The sequence below is a fragment of the Gymnoscopelus braueri genome (assembly GCF_963280865.1).
Source record: "Gymnoscopelus braueri genome assembly, chromosome: 20".
NCBI lineage: Eukaryota > Metazoa > Chordata > Actinopteri > Myctophiformes > Myctophidae > Gymnoscopelus > Gymnoscopelus braueri.
In genome coordinates, this window is record NC_137622.1 from 44,581,041 (window position 1) to 44,597,140 (window position 16,100).

General features: G+C 39.3%; 1 protein-coding gene across 1 annotated transcript in view; it reads right to left on the reverse strand.

The window, feature by feature from the left end:
• The window catches only part of LOC308075739 (uncharacterized protein), a 61,316-nt gene that overhangs the window by 15,567 nt on the left and 29,649 nt on the right, over positions 1 to 16,100 (reverse strand). Inside the window, exons 10-12 of the mRNA XM_080415685.1 lie at positions 10,133 to 10,186; positions 9,883 to 10,037; positions 8,477 to 9,143 (exon numbers count right to left, since the gene is read on the reverse strand). Of these exons, the coding sequence (XP_080271811.1) occupies positions 8,477 to 9,143; positions 9,883 to 10,037; positions 10,133 to 10,186 (876 nt within the window). The remainder of the gene's footprint in view (positions 1 to 8,476; positions 9,144 to 9,882; positions 10,038 to 10,132; positions 10,187 to 16,100) is intronic.

Consider the following 16,100-nt stretch of genomic DNA (forward strand, 5'->3'; position numbering starts at 1 on the left):
GGACACCTGCCTTACCTGCAAAGCACCTGCACTACCCGTTACATTATGCACAGGTGTGGTTTAAGAGAAGACTGCACAATGCATCTGTTCTCTGTTTGTTGGATGGTGTATATCCCCCGCTGTGTTGTCACTGCATCTTTCTGCGGTAGAATTTAACATCGTTTCTGTACCCCAACAATGTTACATTTTAGGTATGTTGCGTTTCAACATTTAGGTTAATTGTTAAGGTTATAAGGTTAGGGTTAGGTTTAGGTTTAGGCTTAGTTTTTTGTGAGGTTAAGGTCAGGTTTAGTATGCATAGTTTTTGTGAGATTATCAGGCATAGTTTTGTGTGAGGTTAAATTAATACTAGGTAACGTTTTCAACAAAACTAAAGTTAAATTGTATATCTTTTGCGAGTGGCAAAAGTTTCACAACACCCACTCCGTGAATTTCACCCCCGGAAGCCTTTTATTTATATATTTTCTATTGAACGTGGACGGGGGGGACTTTCCCGGGAAAATGACGTTCCTGGCCAACGTCATGACGTCGTGGCCGACGTCCTCAGGAACTACCGCAACGGTTTCCTGTTTGGCCAGGAACTACCGCGCTATTAACAAAAAGGAACCTCACGCTGATTTTAAGATAATGTAGGATTGGAAGATCGAAAAAGAACAGAAAAAGAAAGCACAGCTCATGGTAACTAATGCTCCACTGGCTAAGAGAAACGATCCGTAGATAGTATAAAACAATTAAAAGATCGCTTTTTGAAACGCTTCCGGCTTCCGGTGAAAACGAATGGAATTCTGGGTAATCGAGGACTAGGGAAATTGTATGCAGTGACGGTAGTGACCAGCAGAGGTTGCTAAAAATCGTTATTTGTGATTCTGCATTGTACAACTTTAAGGTTAGGATTAGGGTTAAGTGTAGGGTTAAGGTTAAATGTCCATAGGATGTTCAACTAACTGAGATCTGGTCATAGAATATGATTCACATCATCTTCATTCTTTTTTTTCTTTTTTTCATTTCATCCCGTGATTTTTGTAACCCTTTTTTTCACCCGTTTTTTTAATCCTGGGCGCTACACTCCCCCCACAGCCTAGGGAGCCCAGGGCCGAGCTCATGCCTCCTTCAATGCATGAGAGCCAACTGACCTTCTTTTCACCTGACAGGAGGGGTTTACTACATGTTTTTGTGAGGGTATTAACTACCCTAGGAGACACGGGGAGAACATGCAAACTCCACACAGAGTAGGCCCTTTCACCAACCCCACCCAGGGTATGGGTGTTGATGACGCGGAGGAGAAGACACGCCCCCCCAGCGCCCACAGCGTCCCCGGCGGGAATCGAACCCAGGACCTTCTAGCTGTGAGAAGGTCATCATCTTCATTCTCATCAAACCATCAGGTCCATCGTGTCCTGTGGTTGGAGGGGGCGTTGTCATCCTGGAAGAGACCACTCCCACCAGAATATAAATGTTTCATCACAGGATAAAGGTGGTCACTCAGAATGACTTTGTATTGATTTGCGGTGACCCTTCCCTCTAAGGGTGCAAGTGGACCCCAAACAGGTCAAGACAATGCCCCCCCACAGCATGCCCACAGCATAACAGAACAATCGGACCCCCTCACTGTGAGAGGGGTCAAACATTCAGACCTGTACAGTTCTCTGTGTGTACATTACACCACAGCAGTGGTTGATTTCGTGGACTACAACTATGACGAAAAATGTTGGTCGACTACCTTTTTTCACTGACGAAAACTAAATAAAAACAAAATAAAACTAAGCTATGATGACTAAAACTGAGACTAATTATATTCACAATTTCGTCAACAAATAAAAACTAGACTAAAATGTTAGTGAGGATCTAGTGGAGAAGAGACCCAGTAGAACTAAAAGACAAGTCATTTTATGTTTGGTTGCTCCGGTGTTGTGCTCTGAAAATAGCAGATCTACAAGCTCTACAAGCAGATCGTCTATTTTCAGCATGCAACCAAGTGTAAAATCAGCCATTACGACACCATCAAGGCACCGTCAGAATACATTTTAGTCGACTAAATCACCTGTAGATTTAGTCGACTATAATCTTATATTTAGTCGACTAAAACTAGACAAAAACTAAAACATTTCAGAATGACTAAAATATGACTAAAACTAAATGGAATTTTATTCAAAAGACTATGACTAAAACTACATCAGAATTTGCTGTCAAAATCAACACTGAACAACACATGTACTCACCATGTTGTAGAGAAGAGTGAAGGATTACTCAAATGAACATATAACAATCTCCCACATCTCTGTAGACCCAGTGTTGATGGTTTCTGTCATCACTGAACTCTCTAATCTAATTCATCTTTGTAAAGAGGGGTATGCATTTTATAATATCTCTCTTTGTAGTTGTTAATAGATTACTGATACAATCCGATCCCGTCCTGCATTGATATTCAGTCACCTCTACAGTAAGAAGATGTGTTTGTTGTTTATGACTGAAGCTGCTGTGATCTGTGTCCCACGGGCGCCTCGCTATGGTCGACAAGGGAGCCAGGCCCCCCCACGATACCGCTGGCCGTCGCCAGGCACCCACTGACGCACAGTGGTGTAAAAAGTACTCAAATTCTTTACTTAAGAAAAAGTACCAATACAGCAATATAGAAATACTCTGTTAAAAAGTAAAAGTCCAGAATTCAAAATTCACTTGAGTAAAAGTACAAAGGTATTGGCATCAGCATCAAAATGTACTTAAAGTACCAAAAGTAAAAGTTGTAAAATATTTGAAAATAGCAGATCTACAAGCTCACAACATGACGCGACGCGTTGTGAGCTTGTAGATCAATATGTATAAAATAGGGCTGAAGTGGTTAATGTATGTTTCATAATATCATAATTTATATCTGAAAAGTAACTAGTACCTAAAGTTTTCAAATAATTGTAGTGGAGTAAAAGTACAATATTGTCCTCTGAGATGTAGTGGAGTAGAAGTAAAAGTAAAAGTAAAACTGAAATTTGTAAATACTCCAGTAAAGTCAAAATACCTCAAAACTGTACTTAAGTATATTATTTGAGTAAATGTACTTAGTTACTTTACACCACTGCTGACGCAGCAGGTGAGCTGCACTCCCTGTGTGTGTGTGTGTGTGTGTGTGTGTGTGTGTGTGTGTGTGTGTGTGTGTGTGTGTGTGTGTGTGTGTGTGTGTGTGTGTGTGTACACTGTCATTGTGTGGGAAAATACACAATACCTTTTGACTATTAATTGTCACTCTAGAAATTGCGATTTAATTAAATTTAATTGGGTTTGCAGCTACTATGCCACGGAATGAGGTTGTTCTTTTAATTTCTATTTCTCTTCCTATCTTGATCCTAAATTTACCTCAACTGGGCCTGTCAGCATTAGTATACATGCCACAGAGCATGACGGGATGTTAATAGTTTAACTGTATTATCGGTACACAACAGGTAATAACTTGTAACACATCAGAAGGGTCTGTATTGAACCTTATTTGAAGCATAACATTAACGTAATGAGATAAAGAATGTCCCTTAGAACTTCTATCTACTGTAACTTGTTAAAATCCACTGTCCTACGATGATGTTTGTTCCATTTATACTGAAGAGAAACTCACCTTTCATTTGTCAAATTATATATATATATATACACACACGCACGCGCACGCGCACGCACACGCACACGCACACGCACACGCACACGCACACGCACACACACAGTAGATAACGGTAGTAAACATTATACATCTATTTATATCACTCATCTAGTAAACATAATTTTATCATTTAGTAAAATAATAACTTGCAGTACCGGACATTTACATGAACCAGTGGTTTATTTACTGATACAAAACACTGTACATTAATATACAGAATCACACATGACAAGGAATATGAGACAATATGACAAACATTAATCCATAAATCAATGTAAAATAATTGAATCTGTATTTCAATGATAATTTCAGAGTGAACTGGACTTCATAATGATCAGCAGGTACAGTATATATAAATGTAAAGAAATAAGAATTCCAATGTGTGAGCTTACTGTCACATGCTGAAGAGGGCGCTATTGATTCAGAATGTGTGTCCAACACTACTACTTGTCTACTGTAAGTCTATGTCTATGATACAGATTGACCCTGTCACTGTCACAACAACCTAAAGATGAAATGTTTGCATCATATAAATGTACAGCGTATAGGATGATGCTGTCATACAGACAAATGACCCTGATTGTTGTTAAAAAATGTTGTCAACTTAAAAACATCTTAAGATTTGTGGGTTTTCGCTTTACAAGTGAAGTGGGAGTTTTGGTTTCTTAGTTGTTGTTGTTTTTTTTCAATAAATATTGTATTTGTTTTTGTCATGGTTGTCATGGTGAAGCAGTGTAGATAATAGATATTGTTCTTAGTTGCCATGATTTGTAATTTTCCACCAATCTCCTATGAGTTGATAGATGGTTGTTCTGCACCAACACATATTATGGCGGTGCAAATATTTCCCTTAATGAATGAATTAAAATGTGTGTAATTGAAGTCAAACTAAAGTTTAATCTCTGAATTAAACATCTTCATCTCTCCCACTCATCACATCAGTGTCTGTCTGGCTGGGAGCTTCACTCATGGTGTCAAATCCTGAAGAGGACGCTATTGGTCCAGGATGTCTCTTCAGCAGCCAATCAGAAACCTTGTCAGGCGACCAGCAGTATGAACTTCCTGCTTCAGATGGTGTTCCACCACACACTGCAACACAACACAACACAACACAACACAACACAACATGTATGCATTATTATTAGAAAGAAAAATATCATTATCAATAATAATGATAATATACAGTGGTGTAAAGTAACTAAGTACATTTACTCAAGTACTGTACTTAAGTACAGTTTTGAGGTACTTTTACTTTACTGGAGTATTTCCAATGTTCAGTACTTTTACTTCTACTCCACTACATGTCAGAGGCAAATAGTGTACTTTTACTCCACTACAATTATTTGAAAACTTTAGTTACTAGTTACTTTGCAGATATAAATTATTACATTATAAAACATACATTAACCACTTTAACCACATTAACCCTATTTTATACATAGGCTATTTGAAAATAGCCGATCTACAAGCTCACAACGCGTCACATCGCGACGTGTTGTGAGCTTGTAGATCTGCCATTTTCAAACATTTTAGCACTTTTACTTTTGGTACTTTAAGTACATTTTGATACCTTTGTACTTTTACTCAAGTAAATTTTGAATTCCGGACTCTACATTGCAGTATTGATACTTTTACTTAAGTAAAACATTTGAGTACTTTTTCCACCACTGATAATATACCACCACTCACTGCAACACAAAGCAAAATATTTGCAATAATTAATAATAATGAAATAAGAAAATACTGCAACTGCTCATTATTACAGTATTATTATTATTGTTGTTTGCCTATATAATCAATAAAAACAAATATATATATATATATAAATATATATATATATATATATATATATATATATATATATATATATATATATATATATACTGTTAATATTTACAATTTCAGTTTAGATGCACCATCACTGAAAGTGGAGTATTTATTAAAGCCTAGGTCACTTTGTTAGAGTTAATCTGATAAAGAAATGTTACATCACATTGTCTGTTAGCAGGTAAATTCTATTGATACTCACTGCTTGGACGACGGCCATCCATGCTCTCACATTTCCTGATAGCTGGAAGGCTTGGTTCTTCTGGCTCCTTCACCACAAACGTCAACATCCTCTCTACCATCTCCTCCTCTCTCCTCCTCCATTCCTCCTCTCTCTTCCTTCCTTCCTCCTCTCTCTTCTTCTCCTCGTCCTTCTTCCATTCTTCTTCTCGTCTGTCCCATTCTTCAGCAGTAAATGTTTTCTTTCCTGCCAGTCTTTCAAACAGTGTCTTCTGTCCCATCCTGAGGTGTCCAGTGTCTCTGACAGACCCGTCTTCTCTTGAGTCTGATCGTTCAAAGTGTCCTCTGTTCCTCGTCACCATGTCTTCTATTTTCTCCATCAGCTCTGTTACCTCTGAAATGTCCCACTTAAAGCAGTCTAGAACATGGTACCTGTAGCCACATTTCTCCATGATCCACCTCAGAGGTTCTCCTTCAGACTCGATGTACTCCTCAACACGTCTCCCTCCCAGCCACCGTCCTCGTGTGAACAGAACCAGAGTGTGTCTCCAGACTCTGTCCCCAAGCAGCTCCATGTGTTCCTCCACTGATCTCCTGTCAGCTTCAGAGAAACTGGACATGACACAAACATTCAACAGGACAGCGTGGGGTCCAGGAGAAAACAGAGTTACACCGCATTGAAGGACATCTTTGATCTTCTGTGATGGAGGTGTAGTCGACCAGTCTGGACAGTTCACCACACTCACTTTTCTTCCTTCGAAATGGTTCTGGTGTCCAACGCATTCTGTCAGTTTAGTCTGGTTTTTAAACTCCTGGAATATGAGGTTTACTGTATGTTAGTTTGAATATTATGAGGTTTGCTGTTAGACATAATAACCAATACCTAACATGATTTAAGTAAAACATTCCTTCTATTCTGTACTCACTAACCCTAACCCATTGAAAAGTTATTTCTCAACCTTTTCAGAGACTAACTCACTAAATGTATTATTCTTCACCATGTTGCCTAACAGTGACACGTTAATTGAATCATTTAACAACCTAAATATATCTGAACATGTTTGGCCATTTTCCAAGCCTTTCTCCACCAGGCTTAACCACAAGTCTTAACTGCTAACTGCTATCAGAATAACAAAGACACTTAAATGTTTCAATATTATCTTAATTGATAACTGTACATTAATTTGTGAGGGAACATCTGTGTGTATTGATCACTTATATTACATTGGTCATGGCTTAAACATGACAGCAGATACTTCCACATTAAAGGGATATTTCACTTTCAAACATGTTTGTGGCTATTTTAACGTATAGTCTGGCTTTTGAGAGCACCCCAGACAGTTTTTAAGTTGCTTGATTCAGTATTTAGATATTTGGTATTCATTTTATCAGACACGCCCCCTTCCTATAAACCCATTAACTCCATTTTAAAGGAGTAGTTCACCCAAAAAAATACAAATTTTCTATCAATTACACAGCCCACACCCCAAGCCTTGACTTCATGGAGATGCTAACTAACCATGTTACATTTATTGAAAACACCCTTCTTTGGTTCTGGTGACTGATATTGGCCTTCTAATACGTGAGGTCGTGTTTTTTCAATTACTTTTTTCATGTATTTTTTTTTTTTTAATAAATAAAATAACTAAAATAAATGAAAAAGCAATTGACACAGCCCACAACCCTCACGCATTAGAAGGACAATATCAGTCACCAGAACGAATGTGTGTTTTCAATGAATCTATCATGGTGTGTGTGTGTGTGCGTGTGTGTGATTGATATATATATATATATATATATATATATATATATATATATATATATATATATATATACACACACCACCATTGGCAAAGGGAAATATATATATATATATATATATATATATATATATATATATATATATATATATATATATATATATATATATATATATATATACACACACCACCATTGGCAAAGGGAAATATATATATATATATATATATATATATATATATATATATATATATATATATATATATATATATATATAATTCATATAAAATGACTCACCTCTGTAATAATTTCTGTTAACGCAAACGCCCACAGTATGCGATTTCCAGCTATGGTCCTATACATCTGCTCTCCGCCAACCAACATCAGCCTCACATCTGGTAGACTCTGATGTTCTCCTATAAAACACAAAATCAACATTAGATCACTTAACTCTTTCAATGCCATGCTTATTTATGGAATTTTGGTTCTGAGTGCCACAACCAAAATTGATTGTAAAAAAAAAAGTGCTTAGGAGCCGAGATACAGCCTTTTTCAGTAAAAAGTTAAACAAGAAGTGAATGGAGCAGCAAATCTTCAAATCATCATATCTTGGGTTCTTGGGTTGATATTATAGTGTATGTTCCCATGTGATCAATGTAATGTGTTGAAAATTGATAAATTAATCATTGAAGATGTGAATGAGTTGGTCATTATGTAACCAAGAGCAAAGGGCATGTAGCAGAGCAGATCACTGACTTATATTCAAATTACTGAGCTTTATTACTAAATACAAAAAGGCACAATAACAATAATAAAAATAAGAGCGGTAGACTGGACCATACAGTCATGGCCTGTACACACCTTATGGCAGTAATTAGTAATACTTTACCAGCCAGATTCTTAAGATGCAAACAGACAGATTGACAGACAGACAGATAGCTACAGTATATAGACACACACACAGACAGACAGACAGACAGACAGACAGACAGACAGACAGACAGACAGACAGACAGACAGACAGACAGACAGACAGACAGACAGACAGACTAGAGCTTTTATAAACATCACCTTCAAACAGAGCTTTCAGAGCAGTTCTTTGTCTGTGTGTCCTGGTGATGAATGTGTGGACATGTTCCTCTATGTTCCTCTTCCTCTCTGACAACTTATCTGAAACATCTTCATCAACTTCATAATGTTCTTTGTTTCCTGCCACCATCTCCTCTATCATCTCCAGGAGCTCTGTGACCTGAGTGTCATCTCTCTTCTTATTGTTGAAGACATGGAACCTGTTCCCACATTTGTCAACAAGCCAGCAGAGGTCTTCCCCTTCAGCCTCAATGTGCTGCTCAATGCTTGTGTCTCCCAGACAGTCTCCATAGTTGAACAGTACTACTGTGTGACTCCACACATGATGTGACAGAAGTGTCATGTGTTCCTCTACTGCTACTTTCATTGCGTTGGTGAATGCTTCATCAATGGGAACCATCAGAAGAGCAGCATGTGGTCCAGGAGGACAGAGAGAAACACTGTTCTGGATCTCCAGTTTGTCCATCTCTGAGGTGTCCTGTAGTTGTCTGTTGTAGTGCCAGCCTGGTGAGTCCACTACCGTCAGCTGTCTCCCTGCTACTTTACCATGTCTCACCTCACACTGCACTGACCTGTGAAATCCCTGATTTACTTTAAAATCACTTCCTCCCAGAATGGTGTTTCCTGCTGAACTCTTCCCAGAATAATCCTGTCCCAACAACACAATCCTGAGGTCAGTCAGTCCTGTCAGAAAAAAACATTTACTTTTACTATGACACCTTTTTGTGTTTCTATATAATAATCAATTTCTATAATAATCAAATGGAGACAAATTAGATCAACTGGAAATTAACATGGAATTTACAAATACTCAAAAAAGTTAAACAAAACATACCAATGTCTTTTGGAAGTCTAGTTGTTTGATTCTGAGCATCTGCCCTCCTTTGTTCTGCTCTTCTTCTGATAGTTCTCTCCATCTCCTTTAGTTTCTTTGAGACATGTTTGTCTGTCTCATAGTGACAACCATTACTAGCCACCATCTGCTCTATCTTCTCCATTAACTCCTGACTTCCATCTCCACTGTCGGTCAAGCTAAGAACATGGAAGCGGCCTTCACATTTCTCATTAAGAGATCTTAAGTTAGGAGCTGCACTAATGAGATCTCTCACAGGTATCATTTTGGTTTTATCAGCTACAGTGAACGCCACAATAGTGTGTTTCCACATACGGTCACTGAGGAGAAGATTTACATGCTCCTCTGCTGACATTACATCTGCTTCATTTATGTATTGTAATGGCATCACCAGGACAAAGGCATTGGGTCCTGGAGGACACAGATACACACTCTGTTGGATTTCTAACTGAGTCCGTTTAGGTGTTAGATCTAGGGGACAATGAGATATCCATCCTGGAGTGTCGACCACAGTGACCCGTTTCCCTGACACTACCTCTTGTCTCATGACACTCTTAGTTGTTCTTGTGTTTGTGTCAAAAACATCTCTGCCCAGGATGATGTTTCCTAATGAACTCTTTCCACTGGGTATAACTCTGTGTCTTCCCCCGATCAGAACAATTCTCAGTTCTGATGGGTCGCTGTTCTTCCCTGGTTGGAAAAATAAATATAATATTCATAAAGATCACATAATGTGAGTAAACCTGTATCAGTTTGTTGATTTCATGTGTTTTAATGGAACTCACCTCTGATGGAAGCTGAGGTTCCACTGGACATCTTGTCTGCAGCTGTTGTTTGAACTGTAAAACAGTCAAATAAGTTACTTATTACAATATTACTGACTGTGTAGAGTAACATTATTTATCACACACCATTAAACAATGGAAGAGGGCAGTAAGTGAGCCTGTGCACTTAATCTCTCTCTAAACACACACACACACACACACACACACACACACACACACACACACACACACACACACACACACACACACACACACACACACACACACACACACACACACACACACACACACACACACACACACAGTCAGATAACAACATACTGTATGAAATATTCCCATTATGCATAAAGTCCTTTTTGTTATGATTTGTTAAATTAATTTATATGACAAAAAACTATGCCAGCATAATATAGTATATAGACACACCATGAATACAAACAAAAACCAGACACAGATCAACACAATGCGTACACACACACACACACACACACACACACACACACACACACACACACACACACACACACACACATATCAACTCCTACACTGATCAGGGGTCATATATGTGGTGAATGCTGCCAGTGGGAAAAGGAAGTCAATTCCCAAATATTTTTCTAATTGGCCTCATGGTGGCGCTATAACACAACACTTTAGGTCAGGGGTAGGCAACCTTAGAGGCATGGGTACCACCATTGGCAAAGGGAAAGGTAATCACCGGCACACTGGCATAAGTGTGAGAGAGATCTTTTATAAATGTTCTACGAAAAATAATCTATTTTTTAAGTACCCTCGCATCTGCATTCAAATGACCTCCTGCACTAATCCTTCATCCTGTTTATGTAGTCTGTGCTATTTAGTTTTATTAGCCTGTAGCCTACATCACATGGCAGCTCACAATGATTGTGCAATCACACTGCTGTCTTTCTGGCTCAGTGAACAATGGCAAAAACGGCAAAGAAATATGGTTTTATGTCTCGAACATAATTTGTTGGCCGAACATCCAGTGTTAAATGGATATTTGGACTTTCAAACATTTTTGAAAGTCCAAGTACAGTATATGTAAGCTGATGAATAAGATGGGGAGCTCGGAGTCTGGGAGATTGGTGGTTTGTGGCTCTAAGACAAGTTTATAGTGATCATTATAATGTCCTGCTGTGAAATAAAATGTTTCTTAAAAATGTTGACGCATTTATGTGGACAATCTAAATCTAAATTTTAATGTGGTGTCATAATGATGCTTTATGTTGATATGGTACGCCAACTATCAAGAAAATAAAAACATGGCACTTCATGAGACAGAGGTTGTTGAACCTTGCTTTTAGGATCATTATTATTTTTGGACCAATGTTCCTTAAAGGAGTAGTTCACCCCAAAACTTACTTATTTTCTATCGATTACTGATTGATTGATTGAATACTTTATTCAGAAGTTTGCAGAGAAAAAGCACATGGAAGTACAGTTTACAATGCAAGGTCAACTAAAATGGATCGCTAATAAAAGCCGCAATGGCTTGTTTCAAATGAGATCCCCATGTAGCCTACTCAATTCATGGAGACATTAAAAAACAGACAGATATACACTACTATGCAGAACATCATATAAACAGCTTAAAGGAAAGACATTTTTAAAATATGTACAGTAAACAGTTCTCACACCATGGAGCCTTGAATTCAAGGAGATTTTTTGTTTTTGTGTGTGGGTCAAATTATTGGCTTAGAAATGCGGAAAAAACTAAAAAATCTCCATGAATTCAAGGCTCCATGGTGTGAGTCATCCATAGAAAAAAAGTCATTTTGGGGTGAACTACTTTAAATGAGGTCCCAGGTATCATGTGACAATGAGCTTCATGCTGCTTTTTGTTAATCATTACCATTTACACACGCACGCACGCACACACACACACACACACACGCACCCACGCACGCACGCACGCACGCACACACACAGGGGAGCCAGAGCCTGTATGTCCCGAGTGCCGCACAGTGGCTGCTCACTGCTCCATGCTTCACGTATGTGCAAATATATAGTGACATGTAATGAATTACTATTACACCCACACACACGTTTCCGTTTTTGCCATTGTTCACTGAGCCAGAAAGACAGCAGTGTGATTGCACAATCATTGTGAGCTGCCATGTGACGTAGGCTACAGGCTAATAAAACTAAATAACACAGACTACATAAACAGGATGAAGGATTAGTGGGAGGTCATTTGTATGCAGATGCGAGGGAACTTAACACATCGGGTGCCGATCACGGTCTGGACCGTGTTTTCACATAGTAGCGCTCTGGTGCCGTTTTTTCCCATACGGGAGGTAAGGGGCTGGAGCAGCTTTGGGATCACCCACGGTGAATCTGACAAGGATGGGCCAGATGCATCATCGTGTCAAAAAACATGGCGCACATCCGCTTCCGCTCTATTTCCTTCTCTAAAACCCCTATAACTCCGAAACATTTTACGCTGGGGAAAACGACTCATTTTGTGTGCACGATCGCTCCGCCATTGTTACTCGCGTGAGAGATGTTATCGTTTCAGGCGTTAGCCAGCACCATCGGCTAAAATGGAGACATGCTTTTTTTTCTCATGGAATGCACGTCGTGGAGTCTACAGTTTAAACAGCGCTGCGCAGCTCAACGGTGAGATTTCGGCACCGAACATAATCTGTTATTATAAAATGCTGGCACCTGATGTGTTAAAAAATTGATTACCATTCCCTTTGCCAATGGTGGGACCTAAAGTGTTCCATTATAGCGCCACCATGAGGCCAATTAGAAAAATATTTGGGAATTGACTTCCTTTTCCCACTGGCAGCATTCACCAGATATATGACCCTGATCAGTGTAGGAGTTTGTGAGATTAGCCTGAAACACGCACGCACACGCACACCAAACAATGTCATAACTCTTACACTGCCAGTGTGAATGAATGTAGTTAATCATTATAAGGGTTTCTGCCAACCTCACATTGAAACTCCCATATGCGTATCTGAACTAACTGCAGTAGTATGAGGTATGAGGTCAAATGTACATCCAATCAACTGCAATGACAATCAGCCATGCCCATGTCTGCCGTTCTGAACGCAGACCCACTCAGTGTTGACTGGTTCTGGAGAACCACACATCCGATCAACTTCACACTAGACACTGTATAGGCGCTGATTCTGTGGCTGCTTCAGGGCCCGAGCACCCATGGAGAAAGCTGAGCAAGAAAAAAGGAAATTACCTACCTGCGTTCCATTTTAGAGGCAAATCTTTCCAGTGATAAAATGGCAAATAAAGTAATCAAAAAAGTTAACCAAACCTTACATCTACAACTCATCTAACCCCTGCTCATTATGTTAGGGTGGGATGTCTCAGGGGACAGAGTACAACTTGCAATGGGCCTGGTCTACAAGATACACTACACCACAAAGACACCCATGTACCTGTCAAACAAACAAACGTCACATGACGTCCACAATCACTAGAGGGAGTTCCACTAATCACGTTTCAACCCAGATTTGGCTCAAACAAGGGGTTAAATTCATTCTCCTGCTATGCCACAAAAATGTCTACCAACAGTCATAAAGGAGTGTAAATCCCTACTCTCCTTCAAAACCGCTCTAAAAGAGCACTTACAGGTGGCTGCAATTCGACTGCAATGGCCCCCATGACTATCATGGTTTTCTGTTACATGTGCCCATCTCAGGAACCAGTTGGTGCACAATGCGATCCTCACTTGTTTGCATGCAACATCCAACATGTAGCATGCCCAGCACTCCTTGTGGGAGTGCTGAGGTGGTGGGTGGGTGCTCACCCAACTGAGCACCCACCGAAGCACCCACAGACACATAAATCAGCACCCATGCAGTCAAGTGTGAAGTCAATCGGATGAATGGCTCTCGAGAACCGTTCCCAAAATAGGTGGACAGACAGACAGACAGACAGACAGACAGACAGACAGACAGACAGACAGACAGACAGACAGACAGACAGACAGACAGGGATTCCCACACTATGTTATACTGCACATCCATCATTTATATTGAAATATTAGTCATCTCTCAAGAGTTTTTTAATTATTGAACAGGTTACCCAGATAGTAAGATTATAAGTTGTCAGTGTGTTACCTGTCTACAGAAGAAACACGTCCAGACAGTAACGATCAGTCCTCCAGTGTCAACATGCACTGACATGTGATTCCTATAAATGAAGAGGAAACTGTAATCATTAACCTGCTGTAAGAATGACTCTGATCAAAGGTACGCTGCACTTGATAGTGAAGTACAAATATAACCATACAAGTACTCCATTAATTTATCCTGCATTCGTACGGTAAACAGTCTTAACATTATAGAAGTCATCCATGCATTTATCATTCATTATTACAGTACACAGTGGTACTGCATTTTAATATTAACCTTTTAGGCACTCCATAAACGTATACATACACTTTGTAAGCAAGGCGTCCAAGGTGGGAACATCACTGCACACAAACGATTGACTTGCACTCGTCCAACTGAGCTTCAATAGGATTCTAAGTGCATCATTATATCAAATGTCATCTCTTTTTTTTGGTTGCTTTTTACCACAATGTGTCAATCAAGACAGACAGACAGACAGACAGACAGACAGACAGACAGACAGATAGATAGACAGACAGACAGACAGACAGACAGATAGATAGATAGATAGATAGATAGATACATTATACGGAAAAACACCTAGAGTTTTGGTATGGTAAACATAAAATACATAGCCTACTGCACATAAATGAAGGGATGACGGGTGAAATATGAAAATATATTATGTCATCACCTGTCACTCAATTTGATCCACCGCAGCTGCACCTGATTGTCCATCCTACTGTACATAAACAACCTGACGGTATGTAACATGTACCGTTAATGTTAGATAAATATCAAACATGTTTGAAAATGGTCGGGCGCCCCCGACCGTCTTGTGAGCAACTCGAGAGGGTTATGATTGGATCTTTGAACCGTCTTACTAGACAATATTTATGCCCGAGAATCGCTCGCAATCTAGGCTGAGCTTTTCACACACAGCGAGCAAAACCTCGGTGATCAAAGCCCGATCTGCGTCAGATCGGGGGTTTTGTCGGCGAGCCCCAAAAAAGGTCCCCGACAGCATAATCGGAGCAAATATCTTGTTTACTAGCCCTGAGATCAATAACTCCACCAATCTCCCAGACTCTCTCCCCATCTTATTGATCTTAGAAAGACCCCTCATGTTTAGTCTCAACATTTTCAAGACATAAACATAGACAAAAGCACTTTTTTTTTTCATGAGGGCTGGAGAGCCTGATCATCAATTTGACCCCTGAACCTGACCTCAAAAAGGCAAAACAGAAGAGAGAACAAAGAGGGACTCTCTGTTGTTCTGCATGTCACCATGGTCAGAGGGTGTGTGCGTGATGCGTGTGTGTACTAGTGTGTGTGTGTGTGTGTGTGTGTGTGTGTGTGTGTGTGTGTGTGTGTGTGTGTGTGTGTGTGTGTGTGTGTGTGTGCGTGTGCGTGTCTATGTATGTTGAGGTTCCACTGGACATCCTGTCTAAAGCTATTGTTTGACCTACAACAGTGATATAAGTTCCAGCACCCTATTATTATTATTATTGCATTTACTATGCTCAGACAACACATCTGAACTGCTACCTTTGACACATGTCATATAGATCTAGATATAATGTTCTACTTTTTTACTTTATACTCTGTAATGCACCAAAATTCAATACTTTATTACTACTTCAACTTCAACATTGAAGGATTTTCTGCATTAGCTCATACAAATTATACAGCCAGAAGACAATTATCATATACTAATAGATAATAATATAATATATTAATTCAACAACAGTTTCAAATGAGGTCAGATCAGGATTCAGTTACCAGCAGGTAAAGTGGCAGGTGTATAATATAATATATACATAAATAAGTAGTCTCTGTCTGAACAGATTAGTTGTCTATAGTAT